Below are 15,772 nucleotides of genomic sequence, written 5' to 3' on the forward strand. Positions count from 1 at the left end.
AATTTAATACCTTCTAGGTGCTAGGCAGCATGTTCATTCATGCCCTCAATGAAAGCAAATTGTAATAAGCAGCAAGCAACTAGATAATAATACAGCCCATCAGTGGTGAAGCAGGTTTGAACAAATACTGTGACAAATGCTATGGGTGCCTGGAGGAAGAAGAGACCAAGTCTCTGGAGCATCTAGGCAAACTCTGGCAAAGAAAACTTCCGACCAGGCCCTGAAAGGACTAAAGACATCCTGAGAAGGGTGAGTGGTATGATTATGATGTGGCTAAAACTTTAAGTAGACTGAAGAGAAAGATAAGAGAGAACAGAATACGGAGAAGGAGTAAGCAGGTTTTGATGAAAGGCCCCTTTTTTCTCCCCATACCCCATCCAAAATACAATCTGTGGCAGCAAAACTCATTTTCCATTCACTGGAGCAGCACTGGGGCCAGGATATCAGATGGAAAGTTTCTAGGACTGAGTAACTTCTGAGCTTATTTCCTCTAATAGGGCTATGGTTTAAAGAAACCAAAATTTAAAAAAGAAAGAAAAAGAAGAGAAGAGAAGAGAAGAGAAGAGAAGAGAAGAGAAGAGAAAAGAGAAAGAGAAAGAAAAATTAGCCTCCTGACCAAAGTCTGTGCCTTATTTGCTATTGCCTAGGCCTTTAAGATCAAACATACCCTAGACCTATACACTGCCCCAGACTTCACAAAGTTCTTATGCTTGACCCCCTCTCAGATGCCTCTCTGTCCTCCTGATGATGATGTCCACACTGGCCAGCAGGAAAGACTTGCTGCCCTGTCCTGCTACACTGATTTTTTTCTTTTTTTTTAACCACGCACAATTGTCCCCAGAAGCTGGATTTCAAACATGTCCATTCCAAATTCCACACTTACATGTTCACTTGTTCTCTTTTAATTTTTCTCCCAATCTCCAAATTTTATTCCTAAACCCTTATGTATCTATAGGCAATCACATTTAAGTGCTTTAATGGGGCGCCTGGGTGGCTCAGTCAGTTAAGCGTCTGACTTCATCTCAGGTCATGATCTCATTGTTCTTGAGTTCAAGCCCCCGCATCAGGCACTATGCTGACAGCTCAGATCCAGGAGCCTGCTTTGGATTCTGTGTCTCCCCTCTCTCTCTGCCCTTCTTCTGCTTGTGTTCTGTCTCCTTCTCTCTCAAAAATAAACATTAAAAAAAATTTTTTTTTAATTTTTAAGTTCTGTAAGAATTGCTGTTTTAAACTCTAACCTATCAAAGTTTTAAACCTAATTCTTGCTTGTTATTTATACACAATAAACAATCTAAAAATTTTTATTTTCACTTTGAATAAAAATAGATTCTGCAGGTTTAATCAACTGGCTACACTAAATTTCACCAAGGTCCACTCCTCTGCTTTATCATCCTTGGAGAAGTCAAATAATAAAGGACACCATGAAAAGATGTCTACGGAAATGTTAAACAAAAGTGCCCAACAGGCTTGCCAATGAAGAAAGAGCCAAACATAGAAAAAGGTAGAGAGGTGGTAGTCCAAGAGGCAGAGAAGGACAGCCCTCCTTCCTGCTCCTCCCCTGGTAACTAGGGTACAGAAAGTATACAAGGAATATCAAATCCAGAGAAGGGAACTGTAGGCTAATGGCCCCTGCGAGTGTGAGTGTGATGGAATCTCTCCCCTTCCTCTTTCTAGGTGGAAAGCGTGGAGGGAGAGGGTCTAGGAAGGTTAACTGAAAGCCCTTTTGAGCTCTAGGGAGACTCAGACAGGGTGGAAAGAGAAAGAGCAAGGACTTGGGCTGGCCCTGAGCTCAGGAGAGAACAAAACAGATAAGGGGAGCTCTTAGAAGTTTTCTTTTCATTCTCTAATCCTTTCCTCCCTAGGACAGGAAAGAGACCAAAAAATGCCCTGTGCCTAAGAGGTATACAAATCACCTGGGTGCAGTAAGGAGAAGGGAGCCCCAAAACTCTCAAGTACCCAATAAGGACCCCATCCTTCTCATTATCTCTTTAAGAAAGCTATTTGAGGACATGCAGATTAAAAAAGGTAGGAAGAACAAACACAGAATTTTCCCTCTATAGATAAAGAGGGAGAAGAGGAAAAGCTACAAAACCTTCATATGCAATTTGAGTTCAGCTGAATACAACAGAAATGATGTAGTGAATAATCTCCCTTCCCACACAAGAGTTTCCAATCTCTCCCCACCATTCCTGGGAGCCTGGTTCTAATCTAGGTGGAATGGCCTTACTTGGTGAGCTCATGGTCTGAGAGAAGCTGCTTCAGGTGTCTGGAAAGTAACTTTTTTTCCATTGACAATCGCACCCACGCTCTAGCCTTTCCCACATCAGTCTTGATTTCCCCGATGTTCTGGATGTGCCTGAAGGGAGAATAGAAAAAAGGAGATGGGGAGTGGGGTAGAAAATGAACTGACTACTAATACCTCCCCTGTAAAGTCAAGGAAGCCTGGTGAGAGCCCATCTCTCTTGTTCTCTAAATCCTCAGCTTCCATGTAGCTTTGCAGATAGGCTCACTACAATTTGGGGGGCTGAGGGGGAATAACACAGTTCTCAAAAAGCCAAGCTAACCCTGGAACCCTAAGGTCTTGTGATAACTCTGGTATAATTCGCCAAAACTGTCAGGAAACCCAACTGCTTGTATAGCTCTACAACAGCATCATGAAGCACAAGACCAATAAGGAGGGCTTCCTGGTTAACAGAGAGGCTATAGAAGCCCAAGTCACTGAGACCCTGCTATTTAAAGTAGATACCTGGGGTGCCCGGGTGGCTCAGTCCGACTCCAGCTCAGGTCATGATCTCATCGTTCATGAGTTTGAGCCCCACATCGGGCTCTGTGCTGACAGTTCAGAGCCTGGAGCCTGTTTTGGATTCTGTGTCTCCCTCTCTCTGTATTCTATCCCCACTCACACTCTGTCTCTCCCTCTCTCAAAAGTAAATAAAGATTTAAAAAAATTTTTTTAATTAAAAAAAAATAAAGTAGACACCTAAGGAGTAACTGAAAACAGGCTTTTAGTGGTTTATTATATATGAACCCAGACTGACCTCATATCCTGAATGAGGGAGACTCGCAGGGGAGACATGACTGAGCTGGCATCAGACTTCCTCCGTTCTGAATCAAGAAGTATTCCTAGAACAAAAAAGTTGTTCATGTCTCAAGAGATAGGATTATCCAAAGAGCTGATTACCCAAATTTGTACAGGAAATGGTTACTTTGGTAACACTTAGCATTTCATGAATATTTATTAAGTACCTACTAGGTATCAGATGTTATACTCTTAACCCGTATTATCTCATTTAACCCTCTAAAGTTAGATAGCCAAGGAAAGTATCACAGAGAAGGGAACTGATTCAGAGAACACTGCTTTGCCTCAGTCACCAAGTGGCAAAATCAGGACTGGAGGGAACACAGATCTTCTGGCTCCTAATCCAGCATGTTCTCATCACTAACCTTTGGAAGCACTATTTCCATTTGGAGCTACTACTCATGTACTTGGTCTTGCCTCAAAATGGGCTACAAAAGAGCCAAGCAAGTGCGTAAAGAACATGTTCCAGAATGCTTAGGATCTCTAGATACAAGCATACCTCATTCTATTATGCTTTGCTTTATTGTGCTTCACAGATACTGTGTTTTTTGCACATTGAAGGTCTGTGGCAACGCTGTGTCAAGCAAGTCTACTGGCACCATTTTTATTATCACTATTGTTATTTAATGTTTTTATTTATTTTTAAAAGAGAAAGGGAGAGAGCGGGGGAGGGGCAGGAAGAGATGGGGACAGAGGATCCTAAGCAAGCTCTGTGCTGACAGCAGAGTACCTGATGTGGGGCTCAAACTTGTGAACCATGAGATCATGACCTGAGCCAAAGTCGGGTGCTTAACCGACTGAGCCACCCAGGCACCACTATTATTATTATTTTAGAGAGAGAGAGAGCACATGAGCGGGAAAGAGGGGCAGAGGGAGAGAGAGAATCCCAAGTAGGCTCCATGCTTAGTGCAGAACCCGACACAGGGCTCAATCCCACAACCCTGGGATCATGACCTGAGCCAAAATCAAGAGACTCAAGACACTCAACCAACTGAGCCACCCAGTTGCCCTGGCACCATTTTTCTAACAGCATTTGCTCACTTCATGTCTTTGTGTCACACTCTGGTAATTCTCACAATATGTCAAAATTTTTCATTGTCATTATATTTGTCATGGTGATCTGTGATCCATGACTATGACTTGCTGATAGCTCCAACTGATGGTTAGCATTGTTTTTAGCTATATTTTTAAATCAAGGTATATACATTTTTTAGACATGTTATTGCACACTTAACAGACTTCAGGGTAGCATTAATATAACTTTTATATGCAATGGGAAACCAAATAATTCACCTGACTCACTTCCTTATAATATTCAGTTTTTTTGTGGTACTCTAGAACCAAACCCACAATATTTCTGAGGTATGATTGTATATTTATATCCATATGTCTGGTCCAATACATAAAACATAGTATCTTCATCATTTAACTGTTGAGAATTTTTGGCTATATAGTCTATCCCTCAGCAGTAACTTCTATAGCCTTCCTGAGAAGAATTTTTGTTCTAATATCCAGAGAATAGATGAAAGAACTCCTTATCAAGCTGCTTAGGAAGCTCTTGTACCTGGTTTCCAGCCAACTATTCTCCCCACTTTCAGTGCTAGCTGAAGTCAATTAGCTCAAGAGGAAAGAAACCACGGAATTCATGCCTATCTCTTTACTTCCATTTGAACTGATCTTTACCATTAGGATAAGAATACCCAAGAAAAGTAAACAAACTTCCTGGCAGAGAGAAGAAAATGAAGGATGATGCAAAGGGGAGATGTTGCCAAGAAGTAAAGGAAGGAGGAGTATTGTCTTGGAAGGGGCACTACAGAATGAACACCAGACCAGGAGACAAGAGGCCTGGCTCCTAATCTGGCCTCTTCCATGAATACCCTGTGTGATCCTGAATAAATTCATTTCCTCCTGGATCCCGGTTTCCTCCTCTTGTAAAATAAAGGGGCTGGACTAAATAATCTCTGGGGTCCCTGCCAACTCTAATATTTTTATTAAATTAGAAATGGAAAAAGAAGCGTTAAGGGATCATTCACATCAGGCCTTGACTCTGAGGAACTCCAAGGTAGAACACATTGACAAACAGGCTCTCTTAACTGATAGATCATCTCAATGCCCATTTCAGAGAAATAAAACAAAAAACTATGAAGACAACCTATTCCAAACACAGGACACCAGAACACACAAATTCACTGAAAACCTAAATTCATTTAAACACTGGCCTTGGGCGCCTGGGTGGCTCAGTCGGTTAAGCGGCCGACTTTGGCTCAGGTCATGATCTCGCAGTCCGTGAGTTCTAGCCCCACGTCGGGCTCTGTGCTGACAGCTCAGAGCCTGAAGCCTGCTTCAGATTCTGTGTCTCCTTCTCTCTGACCCTCCCCTGTTCATGCTCTGTCTCTCCCTGTCTCAAAAACAAATAAACGTTAAAAAAAAAAAAAATTTATAAACACTGGCTTTTTGCTGATATAAGTCACCTATCTCACTCATCAAAAGGGTGTAGAGACAGGGACGCCTGGCTGGCTCAGTCAGTAGAGCATGCGACTCTCGATCTTAGGGTCACGAGTTTAAGCATCATGTTGGATGTAGATTTTACTCAAAAAAAAAAAAAAAAAAAAGTATAGAAACACATCATGAAAGCAAACCCCACTGCTTTGGCACACTCTGTGGTCAGAGAGCCAAGTAGCTTAATATTTAAAAAAGAAAACATTTCAGACAAAGGCTTCATTGACCTGGAATAGTCTACCGCAGATGATCACTCCAGTGGGAGATGGGAAAATGGATGAAGGGGACTCTCCCCAATGCTACAGAGACCAACTTACCTGAGGTACTGAGGCTTCCTGATGTGAGTTTTCTCTGCCGGTTTTCCTGATAATGTAACAGGTGGGACCACAAGGCTGATTTCCCCTGGAACCAACACAAGGGAGAAGAAACTCCTGTCAGTTAAAAAAAATTTTCTCTAATATTTATTTTTAAGAGAGAGAGAGAGAGAGAGAGAGAACGCATGAGCGGGCGAGGAGCAAAGAGAGGGAGACATAGAATCCAAAGCAGGCTCCAGGCTCTGAGCTCTCAGCACAGAGCCCAACGTGGGGCTCGAACCCATGAACTGTGAGACCATGACCCGAACGAAGTTGGGTGCTGAACCGACTGAGCCACCCAGGTGCCCCGAAACTCCTGTCAGTTTAGATTTCAGAGGCTAAGGCATCCAGTGAACAGAGTCATAGATAAAACATATAGATATGGGCTTTTAGTAAAAAATATCTGTATTATGTCTTATCTTGATGTACACCTAGTGCAACATATACAAATATATCCCCCTACTAAAATGCAGAGGAAATATAAAGAAGAATGGAAGAGAGAAAAGAGAAGTGGCCCACCACTTGAAACAGGAAGGAGGACATGGCCACACAGAATCTGTGAATGGGCCAGTTTATAAGAAAGAAAAAAGCAAATAACCTATCAACTTCTGAGTTGGTTAAAGGCCAGCTTGGGTAGAGCATGATGGCTTTTGTACATAGGAGCTAATACCCAGTCTATAAGATTCCATGACAACTCCTGAGTTTCCTTAAATATTTAAAGGCATTATTGTCTTTAGTGTAGGCTGAGGAGAAGCTGTCACTAAGATGAAGATTTACTCTTGAAGGTAAAGTTGAAGAAGGCTGAAGGTACTTAACTACAGTCAGTGTAACAGAACCTTAGCATTTGGAAATGTAAGAGTTGCAGTTTAAACTAAGACATGTAGCAATTTGTCATTTTACCAAGGCACAGATTTGATTAGCATTTGCAAGCCTGATGTGAGGGAGCAATTTACCTAGGTGGTGAGTGAGCCCAGCTGGCCATCCAGTAACTGTTTTGTCTTTTTCTAGCCCTCCTGCAGTACACAGTGACCCTTGTATGTGACTTAAAAAAAAAACTTTACATCAGATTCATGGTAAATGTTTCTATATAGCTGACATAATATAAATGTAGTATTATGTTTGTTTTAGTAGAATTTATTATAATAATTTTATAAATGACTTTAGTTCTGTATTTTAAAGAATAGTAATAATAGAAGTTACCATGTCTTGAGGCTTGCTATAAACTAAGTACTACATTAAATGTTCAAAATATATTTTATTCAATGCTCTCAACAATACTACAAGATAGGTAGCTCTATCCTCATTTTCTTTAGAAAAGGTCAAATTGGGGATCAAAGATTAAGTAACATGTAAAAGATCACAGAGCTAGTAAGCAGAGTGTTGGGATTCAAGCTTCAATCTATCTAATATCAGAACCACTGCTATCAATAATGATGCTATACAGACTGTCTAAAAGAGATTTAACTTTTGAAGTTATACTTTCTGAAGAAAGTTTTATGCTCTCAAATGAATGCGAGGATTTTAAGGTCTCAAGATTTGTCCCTTGAGAATACTGAGTATTTATTTTGTTTCCATCCACCAACTTGATCTATCTTAGGAGAAAAAAGCAAGCATTTGAATGGAAGAAAAACCCTCATCTATAAATCAGCAACTTGTTGACATAAACTTGCTGTATGTTTGGATATCCTACAAGATTTAACCAGCTTTAAAAAAAAAGAAAAGAAAAAAGATTTAGACAGCTTAAAACAAAACCCAATAATCATCATGGCATTTTTTTTAAAAACACAAGTTAAAACTAGAAATGACTATTTTTTTATTCATCAAAAAAACAAATATTTGGGGAAAAAATAATGTTTAACAACATCAGTGAGACTTACAACCCCTATACACTAACTGGTATATTAATACAATAAATATGAAAGACAATGCAAGAGCTTAAAATACTCACACTCTTTGATTTAATAATTCAACTTCTAGAAATCCATCCACTTATCCACCAAAACCATTAAAGTAGGCTCCTGAAAGGGACTTTGACTTGTCACTCGTATCTCAGAATCTAGGAAGACCAGGAAGGCAGCCTCCCTTAACAGAATTGTGTGAATGTGACACACACTAAATATAGCTGGTCACCAGAGAGGCAATGATACTGAAGAGCCAAAGGCTAGAGCAACACCAGGCTGCCATGCCAGGAGGATGCCCTGGCTCACAGTGATTTTACTCATGAGGAGGGAGAGCAAAGGCAGGAGTGAGAGAGCAGCAGCTGGGCTGACGGGTCTTTCTAGTTCAGGAGACATGGATTATTCTTTTTCCTCTTTTGAAGAGGCTGATTGAGACTGCAAGGTTCAATTTAGCCTAACCACCCATTTGGGGTAGTTATATAGAGATAGCAAGATCTAAGTAGTACCAGATTCTCCAGGGATGTCATATATATGGAAGGTACGAAACAACCCCTTCTCACTTATCCCAAGGGCAGCAGTTACAAAACCAGTATGAAAAACCAAACCTCACCTCTTATTGTCAGAAGAATATACTAGAGAAGGATACACATCTCCTTGAAAAATGTCACTGAAAGCCAAAGAGAGCTGTGAAGATAACAGAGCTTAAGAGGACTTGCTGAAGGCAGCCCTGCATGTAGACAGTCGTATGGCTAATAACAAAATTTAGAAAGCTAGCAGCAAAACCTGCTGTTTGGATTCCCTCTACTTTCTAAGTAGATAAAATAGGTAATTGATCAGTAAGGTGCCCTCAGAAGGGGGCAGTAAAATCACCTTCTGAGAGTAAATTTGGTCACTGCAAGACCATGCATAATCTGCATGATGGAGACCAGGTAACCAGGTTATAGCTTTTGGATTAGGACATAACCAAAGAATGTCTCAACAGGAGAGAAGCGCTCTACACACAAGCTAGCAAAGTAGAGGCCTAAGGAGGACATGCTGTAGAAACCCAACATAGATAGTCTTGGTCAATCCTCAGCTGAACATCCATGTGTCTTTGAGGGTATAAATGACCTGCCAAAAAAGCACATACCCTTGCTTCCCTCTGGTGACACTGTTAGTGCTTTATTTCTAGCACTCCAAATGCAGACTTCAGAACAAAATGGGACCTCAACTGAAAAGTCCCCATTATTTTGAACTAGTTTCTCACTAAACAAATAGCCCCTATCCATCCAAACTGAGAAGGGAATCAAATTGGCTCCAAAAGATATTCCTTATACTATGGGAATTTTTGCAGAATATGGCTACAAAGCCTCAGAGGACAGGTTTAGAACATGGTATGGTATTAGTTCTTAAACTGCAGGAGAAGTCTCACTAATGCTCTAGAAATTTTTATGGCAAATATTAAAAAGTTTTGGTGGCATATGTTTTACCAAAAAGCTGAAGAGCTCAACTATAGTGCCAGGCTCGCTCAACTTCAAGGAAATTGATAAAATGATTATTTATATTCTATTCATTTGTTATAAAGAAAAGTAAAGAAACAAATTCTTCATGTAGAACTTAGCATAATAGCTTTCATATGTTATATACCTACCACACGCCAGGTTATTTGTATTATATCTAATTATCATAACCCTCAAAGGTAGACTTGATTAACTCTGTAGTATTGATAAAAAAAATGAAACTCAAAAATCACAAGTTACTGGAAGTCAGCCAGTGGAGCTAAGATTCAAAAATCCCAGGCCTCCTGACTCCAAAGCCCATGGTGTTGCTGTTATACTACAGGAATCTCAAAATTTTAGGAATTTGGTGATGCACAATTTTTAGCATTTAAAAAATTTTATAATCACATTATTGTTTATAATATTAAAAAATCAGAAATAATCTAAATGACCAGTAATAAAGGATTGATTCAAATATGGAAAATGTATACAGTGGATACAGTAACTAAAACTGAGATCTGAGAAGAGTAATGACCATAAACATTTACAAAGCATCTCCCACATTCCAGGCTGAGTTCAGTGCTTGACATGAACTATCTTAAATCCTCACAAGAATCCTATGGAGGTGGGTACTTTAAAAATTCCATCATATATAGGAAGAAACAGAAGCCTGGAAAAGCTACATATCTTGATCAGTCTTATAAAGTTATTAACTGGGAATCAAACCCATGTCTATCTGATTCCTAGTTTGAACTCTTAAACATTACAGTATCACCTAAAAATTAGATAAGGACACAGAAAAAATATTCTGAGGTTAAAAAAAGAAAAAGCAAGTTACAAAACATTATGTACAGTAGGATCCCATCTAGATTTTTGTAAAAACAGTTTTACTGAGATATAATTCACGTTACCGTAAAATTCACACGTATAAAGTTATACAATTTTCTGTAAAAAAAAAAAAAATCCAGCTTTTAGTACATTCACAGAGTTGTGCAACCATCACCACTACCTAATTTTAGAACACTGTCATCACCCAAAAAGAATTATCAGTCACTCCCTATTCCTCCTTCCCTCCTGCCTCTGGCATCTCCTAATCTACTTTCTGACTACGAATTTGTCTATTCTGGACATTTTATATAAACAGGATCATACAATATGTGGTCTTTTGTGACTGGCTTCTTTCACTTAGTATGTTGAACCATCTATCATCCTTCATTCCTTTTACTACTGAATTAAATTCCATTGTACAGACATACCACATTTAGTGTATCTATTCATCAACTGATGGACATTTGAATTGTTCTACTTCTGGTCTATTAGGAATAAGGCTGCTATGAACATTTGAGTACATGTTTTTATATGGACGTCATATTTCCATTTCTCTTGAGTACACAGCTAGAAGTGAACTTGCTGTGTCATATGATAACACCATGTTTAACATTTTGAGGAACTGCCAGACTATGTTCCAAAGTGGCTGCACCATTCTACATTCCCACCAGCAATGTGTGAAGGTTCTAATTTGTCCACATCCTTACTAAACTTGTTTTGTCTGTCTTTTTTTTAGTTATCCTAGCGGATGTGAAAAGGTATCTCACTGTAGTTGGATTTTTAAATATACACTGTATATGGGTATATGTGCATAGAAAAATGTCTTGAAGAACAGATGTAGTAAACTGTCTCTATACCCATAACAATGACAACTCCAGAAGGGCAGAGATCTTGGTCTGTTTTGTTCACTTAGGTATCTCAAGTGCCTACAACAGTGCCGGACACCGTTGGCTCTCAAAAAAATAGTGCAACATACTTACATATATTTTCTAATTTATCCATATTAAAACTGCTTTTGAAAAGATTTCAAGTTCTTTTCAAATTTAAAAATGTATAAAAATAAAAGTTGTCCATCTTAACCAAATATTCATTGTAGAGTATTCTGAAATAAGGAAATTCTCTGGTATTCAGCAGTAAAAATCAAACTTACTGTCATTCAGTCCTTTCTCAAATCTTTAGATAGTTAAGCTATCTGCATATAAAAGAAATGTTAATGACAGACCTTTTTCCACTGGGAATGTACAGTGAAGGACCTTTAGAGGACATCTGGTACTTAGGAGTTCCAAGTTCTCTCTTTTGTGTTCCATTTCCAGACTAGGGACAGATGCCAAAAAGGATCTATCAATTTGGCCTTCAGCTCTATTCACAAAAAGGAAGATGCCACTCTAAAAATGTCTTCACAAACACACAGGTTTATGAAGCAAATTAAAAAAAAAAAAAAATAGCTTGGATCATATTTATTTACTTATTAGTTTGTTTAGCTATTTCAAGTCTCACTCCACCATGCCATGCACCATTCTTCAAAGCCAGCCAGCTGGAGAAGTATGGGAAAGCTAGTAAGTGAAAACAGAAAGACAGTTTGCTCAGCAGGGAGAGTCTACACATTCCTTACCTGCTTTACTTGTAGTCCATGACTCCAGATCCTCTCTAGGAGGTCACAAAGGCTGGCAATCAAGGTGTTCTCCTCCACCCCTGTGATGTTCACCTCCCCGTGCCCTAGCTCCACAGCCTCTCGGCCCATTTTCTCCACCAGCATCCTCTTGGTCTACAAGGAATCAGTCAGCAGGATTAGATAACCCAGTGAGCAGGATCATATGCAACTAGAGAGGGTTGTGGCCACCTGCACAGCACATCTGCTGGGCTGGGAAGGACAAGATGAACAAGACCAAGAGACACAGTATATTTATTCTCCACCATGTACGTCAGGTTATGGTACATTCTTTAAAAGTTTAGTTATGGGGCACCTGGGTAGCTCAGTTGGTTAAGCATCCAACTCCTGATTTTGACTCAGGTCATGATCTCACAGTTCAGGAGATCGAGCGCCAGGTTGGGCTCTGCACTGACAGCACAGATCCTGCTTGGGATTCTCTCTTCCTCTCACAGTAAATAAATAAATATATATATTTTTAAAGTTTAGTTTCAAAGATAAGAAAACAGCAATCACTGTATGATCCTGGGCCTACTTCTTCTTTCTGTGATGTCCTCACTCTGGATTCAGTTTTTTCATTTATGAACTGAAAAAAGTTAAATAAAATTGGTCATGCTCACTTCTGAGATTCTCTGATTCTCATTGTTTAACTGATCTTACCAAACAAACCTTCAAGTATTTAATGCTAGAAATACATCTGAAGTACCTGTCAAAGGGATCAAAAATTAAGGACAAATGATTTACTTTTAAGTAAAATTTCCAAATGCTTATTATAAAAAAAACAAAAAACACACACTGTGTAATGATCATTGTAACCTTTATTACTGTGTACCAGGCACTGTATTAAGCACTACAACTCTATGAGTAAGTATTATTATTGTTCCCAATTTACTAATAAGGAAACTGAGGTCAGAGAACTTAAGGAACTTGCCAAAATCACACAGCAAAGAAAGAGAAGATCTGGCCTCTGAATCTAACTCCGCATGAATACTGAGTTCAAGTCCTTAACTAACACTTATTTAGTTATGTTATAAATTTGTGACATACAAAAATCTAAAGAACAGGAAGAAAATCACCCCTAATTCTGCCTTTCAGAAGCAACAATCCTTAATACTTTGGCATATTTCTTTCCAGTGTTGTTATTTTTAATACTTTTTCTGTAAAATATATCTCATATACCTGTATTATGTGTGTGTGTATATGCATGCATGTGTATGTGTGTTATATATCACACACACTATTACAACCATCACCCAAATTAAGAAATGAAACACTGCCCATCCATATCTTTGAAGCGTTCCATGTGTCCTCTCTCATCACCTCCCCACTCTGGAAGTGCCTACCATCCTGACCTACACAACAGAACTATACAGAAAAGCAAAGAAATGCTTATCACCTATATTTGCATTGCTAAACAATGTAGTTTAGTTTTGCCTATATGTTTTCTTTTGTGATCTGCTTTTTCATTAAACTTTGTTTGTAAAATTCACACGCATTGATGGGTATAGCTGTTGTCCATTTCCATCACTGTATAGCATTCCAACATATGAATATACTCACAATTTATTTATTAATTCTCTTACTGATTAGCATTTGGATTGTTTCCTGTTTGGGGATACTACAAAGAATGTTGTAAACTACTTGTACATACCTCCTGGGTTATACTGTTCTCTAGGGAAAAGATCTAGGAGAAGAATACTAGATAATGTTACACCGTTTTCCAAAGTGGTCACACTAATTTATACATCCAACAGTATGAGAACTGTTGCTCCACATGCTAACCAACATTTGGCACTGCTAGACGAATTATGTACATTTTTCTCTGCATGTTAACATCTCTGAAATTGGGATGTATTTCATAGTCATTGTGGACCAGACAGTGGACATAAGAAAGGTGTCACTGGCTAGGCAGGCACCTCAAAACTTGAGAATAAATGTCCTCAACTTGGAAAACAAAACTCAGAGACAAGAGAAAAGGCTTCTTTCAAGAAAGGCGGCATCACCTATGCTCTTAATAGCAGAGAAGACAACATTGTATGGAAAATAATGGATACCAATGGCTCAGAGTGAGCTGATAGAAGCTGTTTTTTTAAATACCTGAATTCAAAATATCAGTACTGATATATCCATCTAATTTGTGACTGTAATAACGTCTTCTGTAAAAGAAAGTATATTTGATTTCATTCTATAAATGACCACCATTAACAAACTGAAGATGCAGGAAAATCTTTTTTCTACTGATGAATAAACAAGATGTAGTAGAGACCAAGCTAGTTGAATTGTCCTAAAAAGTATGGTACACCGACTTGGTTGAAAGGCTATTTTTATTAGAAACTACATTCATAACTAAAACATTAAAAACTAAGAATGATTATATTTTAATCCAACAATCCTTCTTCTGAGTATATATCCCAAAGAACTGAAATCAGAATCTCAAAGAGGTATCTGTACCTTATGATCATTGCCACATTATTCACAATAGCCAAGATATGGAAACAATTCAAGTGCTCAAGAATGAAATCCTGCCATTTGCAGCAACCTGGATGAACCAGGAGGACATTATGCTAAGTGAAACAGGCCAGTCACAAAAAGACAAATACTACATGATTCTACTTATATGAGGTATCTAAAATAGTCAAACTCACTATTTGACTGTAGGTATAAAATTTCTGTAGGTATAAAATTTCAGTATGTGAGATGAGTAAATTTTAGAGGTCTGCTGCACAACATAGCATCTATTATTTTTTTTGATTCCAGTATAGTTAACAGTATTATATTAATTTCAGGTGTGCAGTATAGTGATTCAACAATTCTACACATTACTCAGTGCTTGCTCATCATGGTAAGTATACTCTTAATTCACTTCACCTGTTTCACCCGTTCCCCCCACCCACCTTCCCTCTGGTAACCACCAGTTTGTTCTCCATAGTTATGAGTCTGTTTTTTGGTTTGTCTTTTTTCTTTGTTCGTTTCTTTCTTAAGTTCAACATATGAGTGAAATCATATGGTATTTGTCTTTCTCTGACTTCTTTCACTTAGCATTATACCCTCTAGATCCATTCATGTTATTGCAAATGGCAAGATTTCATTCTTTTTTATGGCTGAGTAATATTCTAGTGTGTGTGTGTGTGTGTGTGTGTGTGTGTGTGTATGTGTGTGTGTGTGTGTGTATACACACACACCATTTCCTTATCCATTCATCTATTAATGAACCTTTGGGCTGCTTCCATAATTTGGCTATTGTAAATAATGCAGCTATGAACATAGAGGTACATAAATCTTTTCGAATGAGTATGTTTTGAGTAAGTACCCAGTAGTACAATTGCTGGATTATAGGGTAATTCTATTTTTAACTTTTTGAGGAACTTCCATACTGTTTTCCACAGTGGCTGCACCAGTTTGCATTCCCACCAAGAGGGCATGAGGGTTCCTTTTTTTCCACATCCTTGCCAACACTTGGGTGTTTCTTGAGTTTTTTATTTTAGCCATTCTGACAGGTATGAGGTGATATCTCATTGTGGTTTTGATTTGTATTTCCCTGATGATGAGTGATGTTGAGCATCTTTTCATATGTCTGTTGGCCATCTGTATGTTTTCTTTGGAAAAATGTCTGTTTATGCCTTCTGCCCATTTTTAATTGAATTATTTGTTTTATTGGTGTTGAGTTGTATATGTTCTTTACATATTCTAGCCCTGTATCAGACGTCATTTGCAAATTATCTTCTCCCATTCAGTATGTTGTTACCTTTCAGTTTTGTTAACTGTTTCCTTTATTGTACAGAAGATTTTTATTTTGATGTAGTCCCAATAGTATTTTTGCTTTTGTTTCCCTTGCTTCAAGAAATATATCTAGAAAGATGTTGCTATGGCCAATGCCAGAGAAATTTCTGCCTGTGCTCTCTTTCAGTTTTATGGTTTCAGGTTTCACATTTTGATACTTAATCCATTTTGAGTTCATTTTTGTGTATAGTGTAAGAAAGTAGTCTAGT

The 15,772-nt window shown here is 38.5% G+C and overlaps 1 protein-coding gene across 3 annotated transcripts in view; it reads right to left on the reverse strand.

Moving 5' to 3' along the window:
- Positions 1-15,772, reverse strand: part of DENND5A (DENN domain containing 5A) — a 119,126-nt gene that overhangs the window by 9,390 nt on the left and 93,964 nt on the right. For 2 of the 3 annotated variants that reach the window (XM_042904571.1, XM_042904569.1), the window contains 4 exons: positions 11,748-11,900; positions 5,896-5,980; positions 3,039-3,123; positions 2,228-2,356 (listed from right to left, as the gene is read on the reverse strand). In XM_042904571.1, the coding sequence (XP_042760505.1) occupies positions 2,228-2,356; positions 3,039-3,123; positions 5,896-5,980; positions 11,748-11,900 (452 nt within the window). Of the gene's footprint in view, positions 1-2,227; positions 2,357-3,038; positions 3,124-5,895; positions 5,981-10,515; positions 11,495-11,747; positions 11,901-15,772 lie in introns of those variants that run through there. The other variant, XM_042904570.1, reaches the window with a different exon arrangement.

The sequence above is a fragment of the Panthera leo genome, chromosome D1, assembly GCF_018350215.1.
Source record: "Panthera leo isolate Ple1 chromosome D1, P.leo_Ple1_pat1.1, whole genome shotgun sequence".
NCBI lineage: Eukaryota > Metazoa > Chordata > Mammalia > Carnivora > Felidae > Panthera > Panthera leo.